Source organism: Erythrolamprus reginae, chromosome 2 (assembly GCF_031021105.1).
Source record: "Erythrolamprus reginae isolate rEryReg1 chromosome 2, rEryReg1.hap1, whole genome shotgun sequence".
Taxonomy (NCBI): domain Eukaryota; kingdom Metazoa; phylum Chordata; class Lepidosauria; order Squamata; family Dipsadidae; genus Erythrolamprus; species Erythrolamprus reginae.
In genome coordinates this window covers 416044-434759 of record NC_091951.1, presented here as the reverse complement: position 1 = coordinate 434759, position 18716 = coordinate 416044, and the positions used below count along the sequence as shown (strand labels likewise).

Below are 18716 nucleotides of genomic sequence, written 5' to 3'. Positions count from 1 at the left end.
AGGGGACACAATCTGAAGTTAGTTGGGGGAAAGAAATCCGGGATGACAATGTCATTAGACCTATGGAACAGGGTATTTACCTTCGGTAGGAACGTCGGGTCAAGTTGAAGGACCACCCGATTCTGGTGAAAGATGCATAAGTCCGCTCTCACCGATAGGGCCGCGAGTTCGGACACCCTTCTAGCCGATGTAAGTGATAGAAATCGAAATGGAATGGTGCGCAGCGGCTCGAATGGGGGAGCGGTTAATGCGTTTAGCACCAGCGGGAGATCCCATGAGGGGAATCTGTGCACCGTTTGAGGGCGGAGATTTGAGGCCCTCCTCAGGAAGTCCCTCACCCATGGGTGATGAGAGATGGATCTCCAGTTGTCTAGTTTAATCAGTGTGGAGATGGCTGCTACCTGCCTGCGTAAGGTGTTAGGGGCAAGCCCCTTGTCCAGTCCAGACTGTAAGAAAGACAAAATATGTTGTATTGATGCAGACTGTGGTTCCACCCCTTGGTTTGTGCAGAATTGATGGAATGCTGCCCAGGTGGCCTGGTAGATTCTAGTAGTGGACGGTCTGCGGGCCCTTTGGATGGTGGAAATTACGTCCTGTGGGAGTAATGCCGCCTTCATTCTGTCCCCCTCAAGTGCCACGTGGCAAGTTGCCACCAGTGAGGGTCTGGATGGTATACTGACTCTTGGCTGAGGGAGACCAGGCTGAGCGGGATCCGCCAGGGTGGTGATATCGATAGGTCCATTAGGTCCACGAACCACGGACGTCGAGGCCAGTACGGTGCTATGAACAGGACCTCGGCCCCCTCCCTTATTAGTTTGGCAATTGCCCTGTGGATAACGCATTCCGGTGGGAAGGCGTATAGTAGGCCGTCCGGCCATGGGCTCCTGAGGGCGTTGATCCTCTCGGCTCCTGGTGATGGGAAGCGGGAGAAGAAGCGACTCAGGTGAGTGTTGTCCAGTGTGGCGAATAGGTCCACCAGTGGTGTGCCGAATCTGCTCGCCACCGCTTGGAATGCCTCCTGTCCCAGACGCCATTCGGATGGGTGGAGAGTGGTCCTGCTGAGCCAGTCTGCTTGCGTGTTGTCGACCCCCGAGATGTGCTCTGTCCTGAGCGATAGTAGGTTGGTTTCTGCCCACGCCATCAGGATGTCTGCTTCCTGCATTAGCCTGCCTGACCTCGTTCCCCCTTGGTGGTTTATGTGGGAACGGGTGGCCACATTGTCCGTGAGTATCAGAATATGGTTGTTCTGACACTCTGTTCGGAAGGCTAGCAGGGCTAGAAACACCGCTCTCAACTCCAGTAGGTTTATGTTGATGTCTGTCAGGTCCGCTGGGGTCCACAGCCCTTGCGCGACCTGAGTCTCGGAGTGAGCTCCCCAACCTGTGAGACTCGCATCGGTGGTAATGACCACCTCCTCTTGCTTCAGGAAGGGGGAACCCTGAAGGAGGGCGGATGAATGCCACCATGGGAGGGAACGTTTGACTGTTCTTGGCAATGTGACCAGGCGTTGGGAGTGGCTGAGTCGTCGCCGTTGGTATGGCAGGAGGAACCACTGTAGGGGCCTGGTGTGTAGGCGGGCCCAGGGTACAATATCGATGCAGTTCCCTAGAAGCTGTGACAGGAAGGCTAGTGATACCTGCTTTTGATGATGGAGGAAGTTCACTAAGTCCCGTATTCGTTGTCGACGCTCGTCCGACAGGAATACCTCGCCGATCTGAGAGTCTATGCCAGTTCCCAGGTGAAGGATGCGTATAGTGGGTGTCAGATGACTTTTGGGAAGATTCACAGTGAAACGGTGTTCCTGCAAAGTCTGCATGGTTAGAAGTAGGTCCTCTCTTGCCCTCCGTGGATCCTTTGACAAGATGACGATGTCGTCCAGATACGCCATGAGGCGTACCAAACGGGATCTGAGGGACGCTGTTAGAATGTCCAAGAGCTTGGTGAAAGTCCTTGGTGCTGAGGACAAGCCGAATGGCATTGCCCGGTATTGAAAGTGGTTGTTGTTGATACAAAATCTGAGGTATTTGAGGTGGTCTGCGTGCATTTGTACCGGGAAGATATGCCTCCTTCAAATCAATGGAGGTCATCCAGTCGCTTCTTCTTATGCAGGAGAGAATGGTGCGGAGGGAATGCATCTTGAACCTGACGTATCTGACATACAGATTGAGTTGCTTCAGGTTCAATATGAGCCTGCATCCCCCCAAGGTTTTTGGCACCACAAATACCACGGAGTAATATCCCAGTCCTTGTTGGTTTACCGGTACTGGTTCTATTGCCCCTATGTCTAGCAAGTGAAGAATCTCCTGTTGTAGGAGTTTCCTCTTGTGTGCACACTTGGTCCAGGGGCATTGAATGAAGCGTTGGTGCGGAGGACAAAGGAAGTCTAACTTGAGGCCCTGAGAAATTGTGTTGCGGGCCCAAGTATCTGTAGTGTTGTCGTTCCAGGTTTCGGTGAACGCCTGAAGACGACCTCCTATGGGGATATGTTTTGCCCAGTCATCACCGTTCCCTGTAAGCTGTGCACGTGAGCACGCGCGCGCTCCAAAATACCCCCGCGCGCACCCTTTTCCTCGGCCGCGCACTCCCCATCCCCCTGCCAGCCCGCCGGGGGGGCACGCGGGGAGGCGCGGGCAGTAGAAGGGAGCCGTGGCTACACCTGCCTCTCCATGGTGCCTACGGCCCCCTCGCGCTCCTGGCCTCTCGGCCCTGCCCCCCACCCGCCCGGCCTCTCTTTCTCCTCCGCTGCAAGAGAGGGGGGGGCAGGCGTTCTCCGGAGGCTGGCGGGCGCACGGGCCGGCGCGCGCTCTTCCCATCTCCCTGCCTGCGCGCCCGCCCAGATTCTTATTTTGAATGTTCCGGGCGGGTGGGCTGGCAGGGAGATTTGGGGAGCGTGCGCCGGCTGCCCCCCGAACACCTGGCCGCCCGCCCGCTGCTCGCTCCGCCTCTCTTTCTCCTCTGCTGCAACACGGCGCCCGGCCACGCTCTGCCTCCCGGGAGCCCAGCTGAAAACAAAACGGCTCCAAAAGTCGGCTGGGATACCGGGAGGCGGAGCGTGGCCGGGCGCCGTGTCTTCGCCTCCGTGCGCCGCCTCCGCCCGGCCGAAAACAAAACGGCTCCAAAAGTCGGCCGGGCTCCCGGAAGGCGGTGCGCGGCTACTTCCTCTTCGCTGCAGAGCCGCACGGAGGCGAAGACACGGCGCCCGGCCACACTCTGCCTCCCAGGAGCCCGGCCGACTTTTGGAGCCGTTTTGTTTTCAGCCGGGCGGAGGCGGCACGCGGAGGCGAAGACACGGTGCCTGGCCATGCTCCGCCTCCCGGGAGCCCAGCTGAAAACAAAACGGCTCCAAAAGTCAGCTGGGCTCCCGGGAGGCGGTGCGCGGCTGCTTCCTCTTTGCTGCAGAGCCGCCGGCCAGAGGCGAAGACAACGGCGCCCTCCACTCTCTCTCCATCTCTCTCTCTCTTCTCTCTGTTGCCGGCGTGGTGAACGAGAAAGAGAGAGAGAGAGAAAGGAGGGGAGAGAGAATGAGAAAGAAAGCGAGAAAGAAAGCAAGAGAGAAAGACAGGGAAAGAAAGCAAGAGAGAGAGAAAGAGAGGGGGGAAGGAGGGGGAGGGAAAGACATAGAGGGAGGGAAGGAGGGAGAGAGAAAGAACAAAAAAGAGAGGAAGGAAGGAAGAGAGAAAGGAAGAGGGATGGAGAGAGAGGGAATGAAAGATGAAGGGAGAGAGAAAGGGGGAGGGAGAGATAGAAAGGAGGGAGAAGGGGGTAGTTAGGGAGAGGGAAAAGGAAGGGCTTGGAGAAAGGCAGGGGGAAAGAAAGATAGAAAGGAAAGAGGGAGGGAGAGATAGAAAGGAAAGAGGGAGAAAGGAAAGAGGGAGGGAGAGATAGAAAGGAAAGTGGGAGGGAGGAAAGAGGGAGGAAGACATAGAAAGGATAGAATTATGGATGCAAGAACTTGCTCATGTGTGATAGCGCAAGCCCACACTTACTTACTTACTTACTTTATTTATTTATACTTATATGCTGCCCAGTGCCAAAGGGACTGCCGCTCAGACACTAAACTTTTCCGCTCACCCCCAAAAAAAATTAGAGGGAACACTGCCAGTCATTTTTGTCCGCGAAATCCCTTCTGATTGGTATTTCGGTAGGGCTTCCTGGATTGCTGGTATTGTCTTCCTCTGCCTCCGTATCCACCTCTGTTGGATCGGAAGGTGTTCTGGGTATATCCGGTAGAGTATGGTCTCGTATTCTGGGTGCCCGCCGCAGCAGGCTCCTGGCGAAAGGGCTGTCTGCGAAAGAACGAGGTCTGACGCCGTTCAGTTCGTCTGGCCAATTTTGGTAGCACCTTCCGCTTCTCCTTATCCTCGATAAGGACCTTATCCAGTGATTGGCCGAAGAGTTCAGACCCATGGAAGGGTGCTGAGGCCAGGCGCCACTTGGATTTAGCATCCACTTGCCATGATCGTAACCAGAGCAGTCGGCGAGAAGCCAAGGTTGTTGCCATTGCTCTGGAGGCAAATTTTGACGCATTCAGAGTGGCGTCCGCTGAAAACTCTGATGCCAGGATCAGCTTGCTTAAGTCCTGCCTAAGGCGCCCGTCCTCTGGTTCCACTCTGGTTTGCATTTCCTGGAGCCAGAGTATGCAGCCTCTGTTGAAGAAAGAGGCAGCTGATGCCGCTCTCAGAGCCCATGATGCCATTTGATGGGTTTTACGAATTAAGGTTTCGGCCTTCTGTCCTCCAGTTTTAGTCCTTCAGCCAATTCTGACGGAACCACTGCATTTGAGACAAGGCTCGCCACTGGTTGATCAATTGTTGGGAAGGAAGGTAAGTTTTCGATTTCCGGATCAAAAGTATAAAACTTACGATCCATCATGGACGGTCCTTGAGCCGCCGCTGGATTCTGCCACGGGCGTTTAACGCTGTCCATAAAAAATTTTGAAGATGGAATGTGGTAAGATTCCGGTTGTGGTTCCGTGAAGAGTCGTTCTGCTGGTTGCAAACCAACTGCCGCCTCAGAAGGTTTAGAAGTGGTTGTCACCGTGGTGACCTGTTTGGCCTTCCTTAGCATGACATCATAGAGGGCAGGCTTAAACAGCATAGCTGATATGGGTCGCTCTGGTGGGGGACCCTCATCTTCGGATAGCTCGCATTCGTTGTCTGTATCCACCTCCCCTTCATCCATCTCTGATTCCTGTGGAAATGAGGAATCCATAGGCACTGACCAAAGGTCCCTTCTGGATGGTCTGGTTTGTGTGGCTGGCTTTTGCTGAGCACCCATGGAGAGTCCCTGGGTATAGGCATTAGTAATCATCTCTTGTAATGCCTGAGGCATAGATTGCCAGGTGTCATTGGCTCGCAAACCTGCAGCTGAAGGGGTGAATGTTGCTGATGGAACTTGGGCCCCATAGCTCTGTTGTGGTAGCTGGAACCAGGCACTAGGTTGAGGCAGTGGGAGCTCAGGTCTCTGAGTTGCCTCAGCAGGTTGGTATGTCTGTCCCTCAGGGGATAGTTCTGCACTGTGGCCTGATATCATTGATTAGCCATCCCGGTACTCACAGTTTATTTGTAGCAAAGGCTGCAATTACTGCTTGAACAAATGGAGCTTGCTAGAAACACTCCTTGCCGTTTCTGAGTGAGATCGAAATGCAGCCTCACCCAAAATGGCGCTGCCCTGTTTGTCGTGGGCGTGGTCAGCTTCGATCTCCGTTTCCGGGCCAAAATGGCGCGCGCAACTGTCGCGTTCTTTCCAGGCTCTCCTGAGAGTGGGCTACAGCCTCAACTCTCCTGTGGAGGCTTACCGGCTCTTGCTCCCCTTCCGCTTTGTTGCCCTTTGCCTCCAACGCCTCTGTTGCTATCAGCTGGGCGTCGGGCTCCTGCTGGGCGTGCCGCTGCCGAATCGGCGGCTTGTCGGCGCTCCGGTTCCCCAGGAAATAGCGAGCACTGTAATCGCACTGCTGGCTTGTCGGGCATGCCGCCGCCGTTTCGGCGGTCCTCCTGAAGCTCCAATTTTCCTGGTAAGGAGCTTAAGCGTCCATTTTCCTTTTTACTTTGGGGAGGAGGAGGAGGAGCCTCTGAGGCTGCCGTACCTTCGCCCCTCTAGACTGCTTAAGGTTTGGCCACGGAGGCTAGGGACCTTAAGTCTACTTACAGCTCCACACTTGGTCACTAGGCATAAAGAAGGGGTCTAGCCACGGAGGTCAGGGACCCAGCCTAGGGGAGCTATACCTCTGGGCTATGCCCACGGGGGGCAAGAAGCCTTGGGAGGTATGTGGTTGCAGGTCTTGCCCACGGAGGGTATCAACCTGAGGTCTTCTGTCCGCTTCAGATTCCTGTTGAAAGGAGAGAAAGACAAGGAAAAATAATTTATTATTAGTCATAACTTTATTAAACAATTAATTCACCTAACAAAAAGTAGAGAGAAAAAACTCTAGTCCCTATCACTACATAGAAACATAGAAACATAGAAGTCTGACGGCAGAAAAAGACCTCATGGTCCATCTAGTCTGCCCTTATACTATTTTCTGTATTTTATCTTAGGATGGATATATGTTTATCCCAGGCATGTTTAAATTCAGTTACTGTGGATTTATCTACCACGTCTGCTGGAAGTTTGTTCCAAGGATATACTACTCTTTCAGTAAAATAATATTTTCTCATGTTGCTTCTGATCTTTCCCCCAACTAACTTCAGATTGTGTCCCCTTGTTCTTGGGTTCACTTTCCTATTAAAAACACTTGGCTGCATAGCTAGAGGTATAACAAGCAGGAAGAGGAAGATTATGATCCCGCTATATAGAATGCTGGTGAGACCACATTTGGAATACTGTGTTCAGTTCTGGAGACCTCACCTACAAAAAGATATTGACAAAATTGAACGGGTCCAAAGACGGGCTACAAGAATGGTGGAAGGTCTTAAGCATAAAACGTATCAGGAAAGACTTAATGAACTCAATCTGTATAGTCTGGAGGACAGAAGGAAAAGGGGGGACATGATCGAAACATTTAAATATATTAAAGGGTTAAATAAGGTTCAGGAGGGAAGTGTTTTTAATAGGAAAGTGAACACAAGAACAAGGGGACACAATCTGAAACATGAAGTTCTGCTTTGATCAGGAGAGCGATGGGCGTCCCACCAGAGCCTCTATGGATCTGGGGTCCATTTTTTGTGACTGGGTGTGTGCAGACACACAATTGTGGGGCAGGTTCGGACTCCGACTCTTCCTTCAGCTACAGGAGGGGGCCCAGTTCTGGACTGCTGAGGAAGGTGCTGGGCCAGGGGGGAATTTGACCCCTCCATCCCCCTCCCAGGAAAGGACTGAGGACATCTCAGGATACAGGCCCTGTGGGATGTCTGCTTGCTGCAGCCGGGAGAGGGTTGAGGCTCTGAGCCTTGCCTGATCTGTTATTTCATACTCAGCCCTCAACAACTGGCAGCTGCCCAGCCTCCCCTGCCCTCACCTAGCTGAGAGAGATCAGCCTGGCCACCTTGAGGTTGGAAGACCACCAGGAGGCATCTGGGCTACTGTATAGGCCAGTGATGGCAAACATTTCTTTCCTTGGGTGCTGAAGGAGAGTGCACTTATGCTATCACACAAACAACAGGCAGAAACCATCACGGAACCACTTCTTCTCATCTATCAAACTCCTGGACCACAGGAGATCTACCGGAAGACTGGAAATGAGCTGTCGTAGTCCCCATCCACAAAAAAGGTAAAAAGACTGACCCAGGTAAATACAGACCAATCAGTCTGACTTCTGTACCTGGAAAAATACTGGAGAAAATAATAAAAAAGCAACTTTGCAACTACCTAGACACATACAAGATAATATCCAACAGTCAACATGGGTTTGTCAGAAACAAATCATGCCAAATCAATCTCATATCATTTTTCAACACCATAACCAAATCAATAGACCAACACAACGTAGTTGACCTCATATACTTGGACTTCAGCAAAGCTTTTGATATAGTAGATCACAATCTCCTATTCCACAAATTAGAAAAAAACGGGGTAGACTATAACACATGGAGATGGATAAACAGTTGGCTGACCAACTACACCCAACGAGTAGTCCTCAATGGCTCCAAATCCACATGAAAGAAGGTCGGCAGTGGGCTACCAGTGGGTTCTGTCCTGGGTCCTGTGCTCTTCAACATTTTCATCAATGACCTAGATGAGGGAATAGAGGGGGAACTAATCAAATTTGCAGATGACACCAAGCTGGGAGGGATAGCCAACACCCTAGAGAATAGGCTCAAAATACAGACAGACCTAGATAGATTCACGCTGTGGGCCCAAACTAACAAAATGATGTTCAACATCGAGAAGAGTAAAGTCCTTCACCTAAGTAAAAAAAACCCCTAGACTCGCATACAATCTGGGAGAAACCCCACTTAGCAGCAGTGACTGTGAAAGGGATCTTGGAGTCTTGGAGGATAATCAACTAAATATGAGCCAGCAATGTGCAGCATTGCTAAAAAGGCCAACACAATTTTAAGCTGCATCAACAAGGGGATACACTCCAAGGCCAGGGAGGTACTAATACCACTCTATAACGCTCTGGTCAGACCACATCTGGAGTACTGCATTCAGTTCTGGTCACCGCACTTCAAAAGAGACATAGAAACTGGTGAAGGTGCAGAAAAGGGCAACCAAGGTGATTAAGGGACTAGAAACCAAGACTTATGAAGAGAGATTTCTGGAACTGGGCATGGATAGCCTAGAGAAAAGAAGGGCCAGGGGGGACATGATAGCAGTCTACAGGTACTTGAGGGGCTGTCACAGAGAGGAGGGGGTCACGCTGTTTTCCAGGGCACCAGAGGGCGAGACAGGGAACAACGGTTTGAAGCTGACCAAGGAGAGATTCAACCTAGAAATAAGGAAGAACTTCCCGACGGTCAGAGCGATCAACCAGTGGAACGACCTGCCAGCGGAAGTTGTGAACTCCCCAACTTTGGACATTTTCAAGAGGAGACTGGACTGTCATTTGGCTGGGGTGCTGTAGGATGTCCTGCATAAGCAGGGGGTTGGACTTGATGACCTGCATGGTCCCTTTCAACTCCAATAAATAAATAAATAAGAATGTGGGTTCTTTTGGGGGGGCATCTGTGGTAGGTGCCTATTGGAAGAGTATGATTGGGGGGGTTGCTCAGTTTTCCATTTCAGAGCCCCTCCCTCGGTGGGTTCCTTCTCACCTTTGCTAGGGAAGTGGGCAGCTAGAGCGATGTACCGGGATTCCCCTTTTGATATCTTCTTCAGTGACCTTGGACTCCTTTGCACGTTAAAAAAATCTGAACTGGCGCCATGTTTTGGTGAAACCGAAATACAACATTTCATCGGATGCTTCCTGTATGTTTCAACAAACAAAAGAGCCTAAAATGAAACCATTTAAAACAAAGGTTGTGGGGGAGGGAAGCAACCCAGTGTCCTTATAACAAAAACTCTTTTGAGTGGAATGTTATTCAGGCTAGAGAGACAAAAGAAAATGTCTGGCATATGTCAATCAATGTGCAGGTTTGCTGGATGGATGGATGGTTTCTTTTGTTTTTTGTTTTGTTTTTTTAGATGCAAACTTTTTAAAAAGTGACCAATGAAGTTTTATTAGGATTATTTCAGGGATCCTCAATCTCTAGTTGTTGTTGTTGCTCTTGTTTTTATGAATTTTTTGAAAAGGAAAGAAGTTGGAAGGGACCTTGGAGGTCATCTAGTGCAACCCACTGCTCAATCTGAGACTCGAAGAGGGAGACGTTGGGTGTCGGAATGGGGCAGGAGGCTCGAGTTGTGGGGCAGAGAAATGAGCGAAGGGGGAGACTCAGGTGTCCCCAAAAGGCCCCCCAGGAGTGCTTGGGGAGGACCATGCGGGCTGCCATTTGGACCTTCAAAACGGGCTTGAGGGGAAGTAGAGCAGGAGGGGGGGCTCTGAGCAAGAGAAGGTCCAGGCTGCCATTCTCCTCCCCACCCCAATTTGCCACCTTCTCCCTCCATTTGCAAAGAGGACATAGGAGTCATCAGCGACTAAAGAAAACTAAACCCTTTTGCATCCGAGAGCAGGATTAATTTGTGAGCACTGCAGAAAAAGAGATGGGCAGGCCCACACTGCAGGGGGCTGGTTGACAGGCAGGGAAGGGTAGAGGGAGAATCCTCCCATTTCAGGGAGGAGAAGGCGGGGAAGGAGCAGGGATTCCTCTCCATTTCAGCTCCAAAGGATTCTGGAAATCTCAGAAACTGACTCAATTAGGGGATTAATCGAGAGGGGAGGGCCCACTTCCCCTGCCCCCCCCCCGCAGATGTTTCATATGAGCAAAGGAGATGGGGATAGGATGGAAAGGAAAGACCCTGGGGGGGGGGTCACTTGGCTGGAAATTGAGTGAAATGTCACAAGGAGAATGGGGGCCATGAAGAACAGCCCACAAACTTGGGGTGCCCCCTCCCCGAAGGAGGAATGGCCCCCTTCTTCCCTTCCCACTTGAAATTTCCCAAAACATGGAGAAATTCTGGGTAAGATGTTAGTGTTGGTCTGTTTTTGTTTTAGACTCCAATACGTTTTCAGGTCTTTTTAAGGAAAAACTGCCCCAAATCTTAACAATTTGCTCTGTGCACTTTATTTCTTTTTAATGGAGCAATTAAAGAATTTTTAATACCTCCAATAACATTTAGAAGAGGTTCGGACGAAGGAGAAGAGTAGAAACTCTCCTGCAGGTGGATGGATGGGAGCTGCTGGAAAGAGCCAATCAGGATCCTTCGTGGGCTGGAGGACTCGGTGGGACCCCCTCCCCATGGATAGCGTGAAAGGAATGGGGGGGATCTTGGGGGAAGGGACAGTGGGGGAGGTGCAGGCTGAGGAGATCAGGCAGATCCCAAGATCACCGGAGAGCTTTGGAAGGGATCCCTCTTTATTTATTTATTTATTTATTTTATTATTTGGATTTGTATGCCGCCCCTCTCCGAAGACTCGGGGCGGCTCACAAGTGAAAAACAATCCAATAAATAATCAATTAAATAAAATATTTAAAAATTTAAAAAAACCCATATACTAACATACATACCATGTATAAATTCAACATGCCCAGGGGGAGATGTTTAGTTTCCCCATGCCTGACGGCAAAGGTGGGTTTTGAGGAGTTTACGGAAGGCAGGAAGAGTAGGGGCAGTTCTGATCTCCGGGGGGAGTTGGTTCCAGAGAGTCGGTGCCGCTACAGAGAAGGCTCTCCCCCTGGGGCCCGCCAACCGACATTGTTTAGTTGACGGGACCCGGAGGAGGCCCACTCTGTGGGACCTAATCGGTCGCTGGGATTCGTGCGGCAGAAGGCGGTCTCGGAGATATTCTGGTCCGATGCCATGAAGGGCTTTAAAGGTCATAACCAACACTTTGAATTGTGACCGGAAACTGATTGGCAGCCAGTGCAGACTGCGGAGTGATGGTGAAACATGGGCATACTCTTGTTCTCCTCCTTTACCATCTCAGACCTAACCATGTTGCTCTCTGTTGAGGGACTGTTTGAATAACTGTTAATTCTGTAATGCTGAAGAACATTCAATTGGTTAGTTGTAAATTAAAGCTGGGATCTAATCTGTTGCCATCTAGACAAATAATTCCAGTGCGGGTTTTGTTCTGTTTTTCATAATAAGCCCATTTGCATCTGGGAGCATTAAAAAAATCTTTGTGGACCAACTATAAAAAGGCAATGGTTTTACAGAGTGAAATTGTGACTTTGTTTGAGGAAGAAATGCAAATTTTGGATGCGAAAAACTATTTCAGCAAGAAAATGGATGGAGCATTTTTTAATGTGGAAATTGAAAACTTTCGATTTCACATTTTATTGAAAACAACTTCTATACATTGTTTTTAGTAGTTGATACAGCCTTTCATGCTTCTGAGGTCGCTAAAATGAGGACAGATTGCTGAGGACAATAAGCTGACTTTGTACACGGCTCAGAGGTAAAGTGGTAAAGCATTGTGGAGTAGTATATAAATCTAAGTGGAATTGCTATTTCTATATAGTTTCTCCAGAGAATGGATTCTTTTATGAGAAGACAGAGTACCATTCTGAGCAAAGGTCTTTCCACACTTCATGCATTTATATGGTTTCTCCCGTGTGGATCCTATTATGGGAAGTAAATCTACTGCTATGAGCAAAGGTCTTTCCACACTCCATGCATTTATACGGCTTCTCCCCTGTGTGGATCTTTTTATGAGAAGACAGATTACAATTCTGAGCAAAGGTCTTTCCACAATCCAAGCATTTATACGGCTTCTCCCCTGTGTGGATCCTGTTATTTCATTTCATTTCATTTCATTTATTTAGATTTGTATGCCGCCCCTCTCCGCAGACTCGGGGCGGCTTACAAATCTAAATAAATGAAATGAAATGAAGTAAGTTACTTATGGGAAGTAAGTACACTGCTATGAGCAAAGGTCTTTCCACACTCCATGCATTTATACGGCTTCTCCCCTGTGTGGATCCTCTTATGGGAAATAAGATGACTTCTCTGAGCAAAGGTCTTTCCACACTCCATGCGATTATACGGCTTCTCCCCTGTGTGGACCCACTTATGGGAAATAAGATAACTTCTCTGAGCAAAGGTCTTTCCACACTCCAAGCATTTATACAGCTTCTCCCCTGTGTGGATCCTTTTGTGGTAAATAAGTTGACTTCTACGAGCAAAGGTCTTTCCACACTCCATGTATTTATACGGCTTCTCCCCTGTGTGGATCCTTTTGTGGTGAATAAGTTGACTTCTATGAGCAAAGGTCTTTCCACACTCCAAGCATTTATACGGCTTCTCCCCTGTGTGGACCCACTTATGGGAAATAAATGCACCGCTATGAGCAAAGGTCTTTCCACACTCCATGCATTTATACGGCTTCTCCCCAGTGTGGATCCTCTTATGGGAAGTAAATCCACTGCTTTGAGCAAAGGCCTTTCCACACTCCATGCATTTATACGGCTTCTCTCCTGTGTGGATCCTCTTATGGGAAGTAAATCCACTGCTTTGAGCAAAGCTCTTTCCACACTCCATGCATTTATACGGCTTCTCCCCTGTGTGGATCCTTTTATGGGAAATAAGATGATTTCTCTGAGCAAAGGTCTTGCCACACTCCAAGCATTTATACGGCTTCTCCCGTGTGTGGATCCTTTTATGGGAAATAAGATGATTTCTCTGAGCAAAGGTCTTTCCACACTCCATGCATTTATACGGCTTCTCCCCTGTGTGGATCCTCCTATGGGAAGTAAGTGCACTGCTAACAGCAAAGGTCTTTCCACACTCCATGCATTTATATGGCTTCTCCCCTGTGTGGATCCTTTCGTGGATAGTAAGTTGCCACGTTCTAATAAAACATTTTCCACATTTCAAACATTTATATGGCTTCCCTTTTGTTGCCACGTTCTGCTAAAATATTTTCCACATTTCAAACATTTATATGGCTTCCCTTTTGTATCAATCTCTTTCTGAGATGTAAGGTAGTTATTTCCAAAAGAAAGAATGGATGTCCCATTGTAATTTTGTCCATTGTGTCTTCTTATAGCATGTTCTCCTTTGTTTTGGGTGAAATAGTTTTCATTTACTTGTATTTTAGCTTTAATTAGCTTCACACTTTTTCCAATATATTTTTTCTTCATTTTCTCTTGTCGGGCAAGAATGTCTTGCATCGGAGCATCAGTGGAAGATGAGCTTTCTTGATTCCAATTCTTTGACTGGTTTCTCTCAGGGCTTTCGAATTTCATTCCAATTCCAAACTTCTCCATTCCATCTTTAGCATTGATCACTTGGAACAGTTCACAGGGACCTTGATTCTGCTGCCAGTTATGACCTTCAAAGCCAAAGGGAAATGAAAATGATGACAAAGTTAGAGAAAACCATCAAAATGTAGAACGTCACGTGAATTTCCTTCTGAATTTGTCCAAAATTCCATTAGCTTGTATGTTTGCATTAGAATAATAATAATAATAATAATAACAACAACAACAACAACAACAACAATTAGTAATAACTTATTAGTTTTGTATGCCGTCCTTCTCAGAAGGTTCTGATGAGGGGAAAGATCAAAAGCATCATGAGAAAATATTATTTTACTGAAAGAGTAGTAGATCCTTGGAAGAAACTGAATTTAAACATGCCTGGGATAAACATAGATCCATCCTAAGATAAAATACAAAAAACAGTATAAGGGCAGACTAGATGGACCATGAGGTCTTTTTCTGCCGTCAGTCTTCTATGTTTCTATGACTGCATGCTCACAGTGTTGTGATATAGACATTATGATTTCTATATTCATGAGTTATGAAAGCTTTGAAAATATTTAGATGTCTCTTTCTTTATAATCTATCTATCCATCCATCTATCTATCTGCAAATCTCACTCAGAGCCAGTTTTGAATTAAAGAATGGAATAGAAAAAGAAAAGGGACCTTGGAGGTGTTCTAGTCCACCCCCTCACCCCGATTAGGCAGGAAAGCCTTCCACCACTTCAGTGAAATGGTTATCCTACATCTTCTTAAAAACTTCCAGTGTTGGAGCATTCACAAGTTCTGGAGACAAGCTGTTCCACTGATTAATTGTTTCAACTGTCAGGGAATTTCTCCTTAGTTCTAAGTGGCTTTTCTCCTTGATTAGTTTCCACCCGTGGCTTCTTGTCCCGCCCTCAGGTGCTTTGGAGAACAGTTTGACTCCCTCTTCTTTGTGGAAGCCCCTGAGATATTGGAAAACTGCCATCACTCTGGATGTGGCACAGGAGTCAATTCGCAGAGAGCGGAGATCTAAAGTACTTTAGGGATAGATCACACAAGAGCAGTAGTGCAAGATCCCAGGTGAATAATATCATGTGATCTCACACCTTCAGGCATTGAAGAACTTTAAGAACTGAGGACTGCACGAGATCCAGGGTGAAAGTCTTTGGAGACGAAGGGACCTTCCCTCTCTCGGCCAACATTTTGTCCTGGATCTTGTGCAGGCCTTGGGTAGCCGGGAACAGAGGCCTAGAGCATTATAGTGCGATATCACATGAGATCAATAGTGCTACGTTTTCTTCGACTGACTTCACACATCTCTCAATACTTTAGGCTTCTTCTTTCTGCAAATGCACCCAAGTAGGCAAAGGAACCGATGGAAGGTTCTGTTCTCACACAAGTTTGGAGGTTTTAGACAAATGACAACACACTCCTCTCACATGACCTCCAGGGGACACACAAAAGCACACCTCGTTCTTTTTACACACCCCAACATATAAGTTCAAATAGAAATGGAAAAATACAGATGTGAAATGGCACATAAAGCATCTAAGCCAAGAGACATTGACTCTTTCCTTCCTTGGAACACCAGAAGGCCACGTCCTTTCCTTCTCCCGCCCAGGAGACGATGTCTCATTATATTGGTTGTTTAAATAAAGAAATAACTATAATCTTCCTTCTTGAACTCTGATTGGTGTCACACTCTGACCCAGAAAGACCACGTTCCTATGGTTTTCCAGCATGACTTCCGAATGCAGCGCTTTCTGGTCAGGATCCAGCTGAGACCATTCCTCCTCAGAGAAAGACACAGCCACCTCCTCGAAGGACACAGGACTCACCTGAACACGGGAACAAGAACAGAACGGGAGGATTCACAAGATCTTACAAGTAGTAAGTGCAACAGGGATCTTGGAGTCCTAGTGGACAAACACTTAAACATGAGTCAGCAGATAATGTACAGTTGCCACCAAAAACCCCAAAACCCAACAAAATCAGAGGCGGCATTAAGAGGGATAGAATCAAAATGACATGAAGTGTTAGTACCACTTTATAATGCCTTGATAAGACCACACTTGGAATATTGACTCCACTACTGGTTGCCAGATGGAATCCCCCCGGAATTTTATAAACACCACCAGGACTTATTAGAACCACTTATGTTAAAAGTATACAACGAAGCCTTACTTCAAGGCAACCTTCCCAAAACATGGTCCGAAGCTTACATCACTATCATTCCGAAAGAAAATAAAGATTAAAAATACCTAGAAAATTACCGACCAATCTCTTTACTAAATGTAGACTATAAAATATATTTTTTAAAATAATTTTTTTATTGATTTTCTTAAAATGGACAAACAAACTTACAAACATTAAACATAGAATGTGGGGATGTATCTTCCCCGCTTATCTCAAAAGTATAAATGCAGATACAGAAAAAAGAATACATAATTAAGTACAGAATTGAATACTACTAATACAAGATTGACTAATAAAAAAATTAGTAAGAAAATAATTTTAACCAAGATAAAACCAAACATTCTTATCATATTAATTCTATATATATAGACTAGTTTCAAGTTTAATCAGATTTGTATGCCGCCCTTCTCCGCAGACTCGGGGCGGCTCACAGCAAAATCAGATGTGATTTAATTCTAGTATTATTCTTAAAAAATAAAATTTCAACCAAAACATCTATGTTTAACTTTAGTTTTCTATTGTTTTTTTCTTCTCTATCCATATATAAACTTTGTTCCATGTCTCATAAAATTTCGTTTCTTCTTGATCATTTAAGCGTCTTGTCATCCTATCCATTTCCGCGCAATCTAATATTTTTGTAATAACTTCTTCTTCTTTGGGGATATTTTCCCCTTTCCAATTTTGCGCGTACATAATCCTTGCCGCTGTTAGGATATGTATAATTAAATATAGAATTTCTTGCTTATAAACCTGGTTAGTAATTCCTAATAAACAAAACTCCGGGATAATTTCTATATTTTGCTTTACTATTTCTTTTATCATTTTCTCTATCATTTTCCAATACATTCTAGCTTTACCACGTGTCCACCATTGGTGGTAGTAGGATCCTATTTCTTTCTTACATTTCCAACATAACGGAGATGTCTTGGGAAACATTTTTGCTATTCTATTTGGTGGGAGATGCCATCTATAAAACATTTTAATTTGATTTTCTTTTAAAGACACTGATTTTGTCATTTTCCAGTTGTGAATCCAAACTTTCTCCCATGTGTCTATGTCTATTTCTTTACCTATGTTTCTGCACCAAAGTATCACATTATCTTTTAAAGTTAAATCAATATTCTTGTGGGCAATCAAGTATTTATATATTTTCCCAATTGTTCTGTTTTGATTGATAGTAATTAAACTACTTAATAAATTTTTGTTTTTATAAAGCATACTGTCTTTCTGGTATCTAGATCTAATCTGTGCGTAGTGCCACCAATCAATTAATGTCCCTTCTTCTTGTAATTTAATTCTAGTTTTTAATTTCATTTGATCATCTAACAACTCTTTATATCTTATTATTTTTGTATCCTTAATAGAATTTGGATGTATTATTGCATCTAAGGGGGCAACCCATTCAGGAATTGTTAGAAAATGGTTTTTCTTTATGTCTTTCCATACATCAAATAAATATTTTCTTAATGTATGTCTTTTAAAATATGAATGATTTTTATCTTTATCGTACCATACGAAGGCATGCCAGCCAAGCATAAGGTCATGTCCTTCTAATTTTAATGTTCTTTTATCCTCCAAAGTTATCCAATCTTTAATCCATGTTAAGGCGGCTGCCTGGTAATATAATTTCCAATTTGGGAGGGCAAAACCTCCCCTCTCTTTTATATCTTCTAACATATTTATCTTTATTCTTGCCTTTTTACCTTGCCATAAATTTTTTTTAACCACATTTGTTAAATTTTTAAAAAAGTTTGCCCCTGGATTTATTGGGATCACTTGAAACAAAAACAAGACTTTAGGTAAAATGTTCATCTTAATTGTGGCAATTCTTCCCAGAAAAGATATTTTTAAGTTGTTCCATATTTCTAAATCTTTTTTAATTTCAGTGATTAGTTTTATATAATTATCATTTTTTAATGTTATTGTTTTAGCTGTTAGCCATATTTTATTTATTTATTATTTATTTATTTATTAGTTGGACTTGTATGCCGCCCCTCTCCGGGTACTTAACTTTTTTAACTATCTGAATTCCAGAAATACGTTCTAAATTACTTTCTTGTGCTTTATTCATATTTTTTGTTATAAATTGTGTTTTATTTTTATTTATTTTTAGACCTGCTACCTTACCATATTGTTCTATTGTCTGAATTAATCTTGGGGCTGTCACTATCGGATCTTCAATTATAAAAGTCAGATCGTCTGCAAAAGCTTGAACTTTATATATCTCTTTTCCAACGGTTAAACCTTTCATCTTTGGATCTGCTCTTATTTTTATTAATAATGTTTCTAAGGATATAATGAACAGTAGGGGTGAGATGGGACATCCTTGTCGAACTCCTTTATTTATTTTAAACGTTTCCAATTGTTCATTATTTAATATAATTTTAGTTGTTTGTTCTGAGTAAATGGCATCTATTAAATTAACGAATTTAGGACCAAATCTCATTTTATTTAGTTGCATTTTTATAAATGTCCAATTAACGTTATCAAAAGCTTTTTGAGCATCTAGAAACATTAATGATAATGTTTTATCTGGGTGTTGTTCATAGTATTCTAATATGTTAATAATTGTTCTAAGGTTGTTTCTGATCTGTCTGCCTGGCAAAAAACCATTCTGGTCTTGATGAATTTTACTGTTTATAACCATTTTCAACCTATCTGCATATATTGCAGTAAATATTTTATAATCGACGTTTAATAACGATATTGGTCTATAATTTTTAATTTTTTCCATTGCTGTGTCTGGCTTGTGGATTAAAGTTATCAAAGATTCAGACCATGATTTAGGAAT

General features: G+C 45.4%; 1 protein-coding gene and 1 pseudogene across 1 annotated transcript; both read right to left on the bottom strand.

The window, feature by feature from the left end:
* Positions 1-18716, bottom strand: part of LOC139162978 (zinc finger protein 208-like) — a 65276-nt pseudogene that overhangs the window by 4387 nt on the left and 42173 nt on the right.
* Positions 11783-12278, bottom strand: LOC139163164 (putative zinc finger protein 876; the record flags this gene model as incomplete). Its single annotated transcript, XM_070744129.1, is given in 2 exon segments — positions 11783-12092; positions 12094-12278. Coding segments are annotated over 2 exon segments (303 nt in total), but the record flags the coding sequence as incomplete, so codon positions are not given.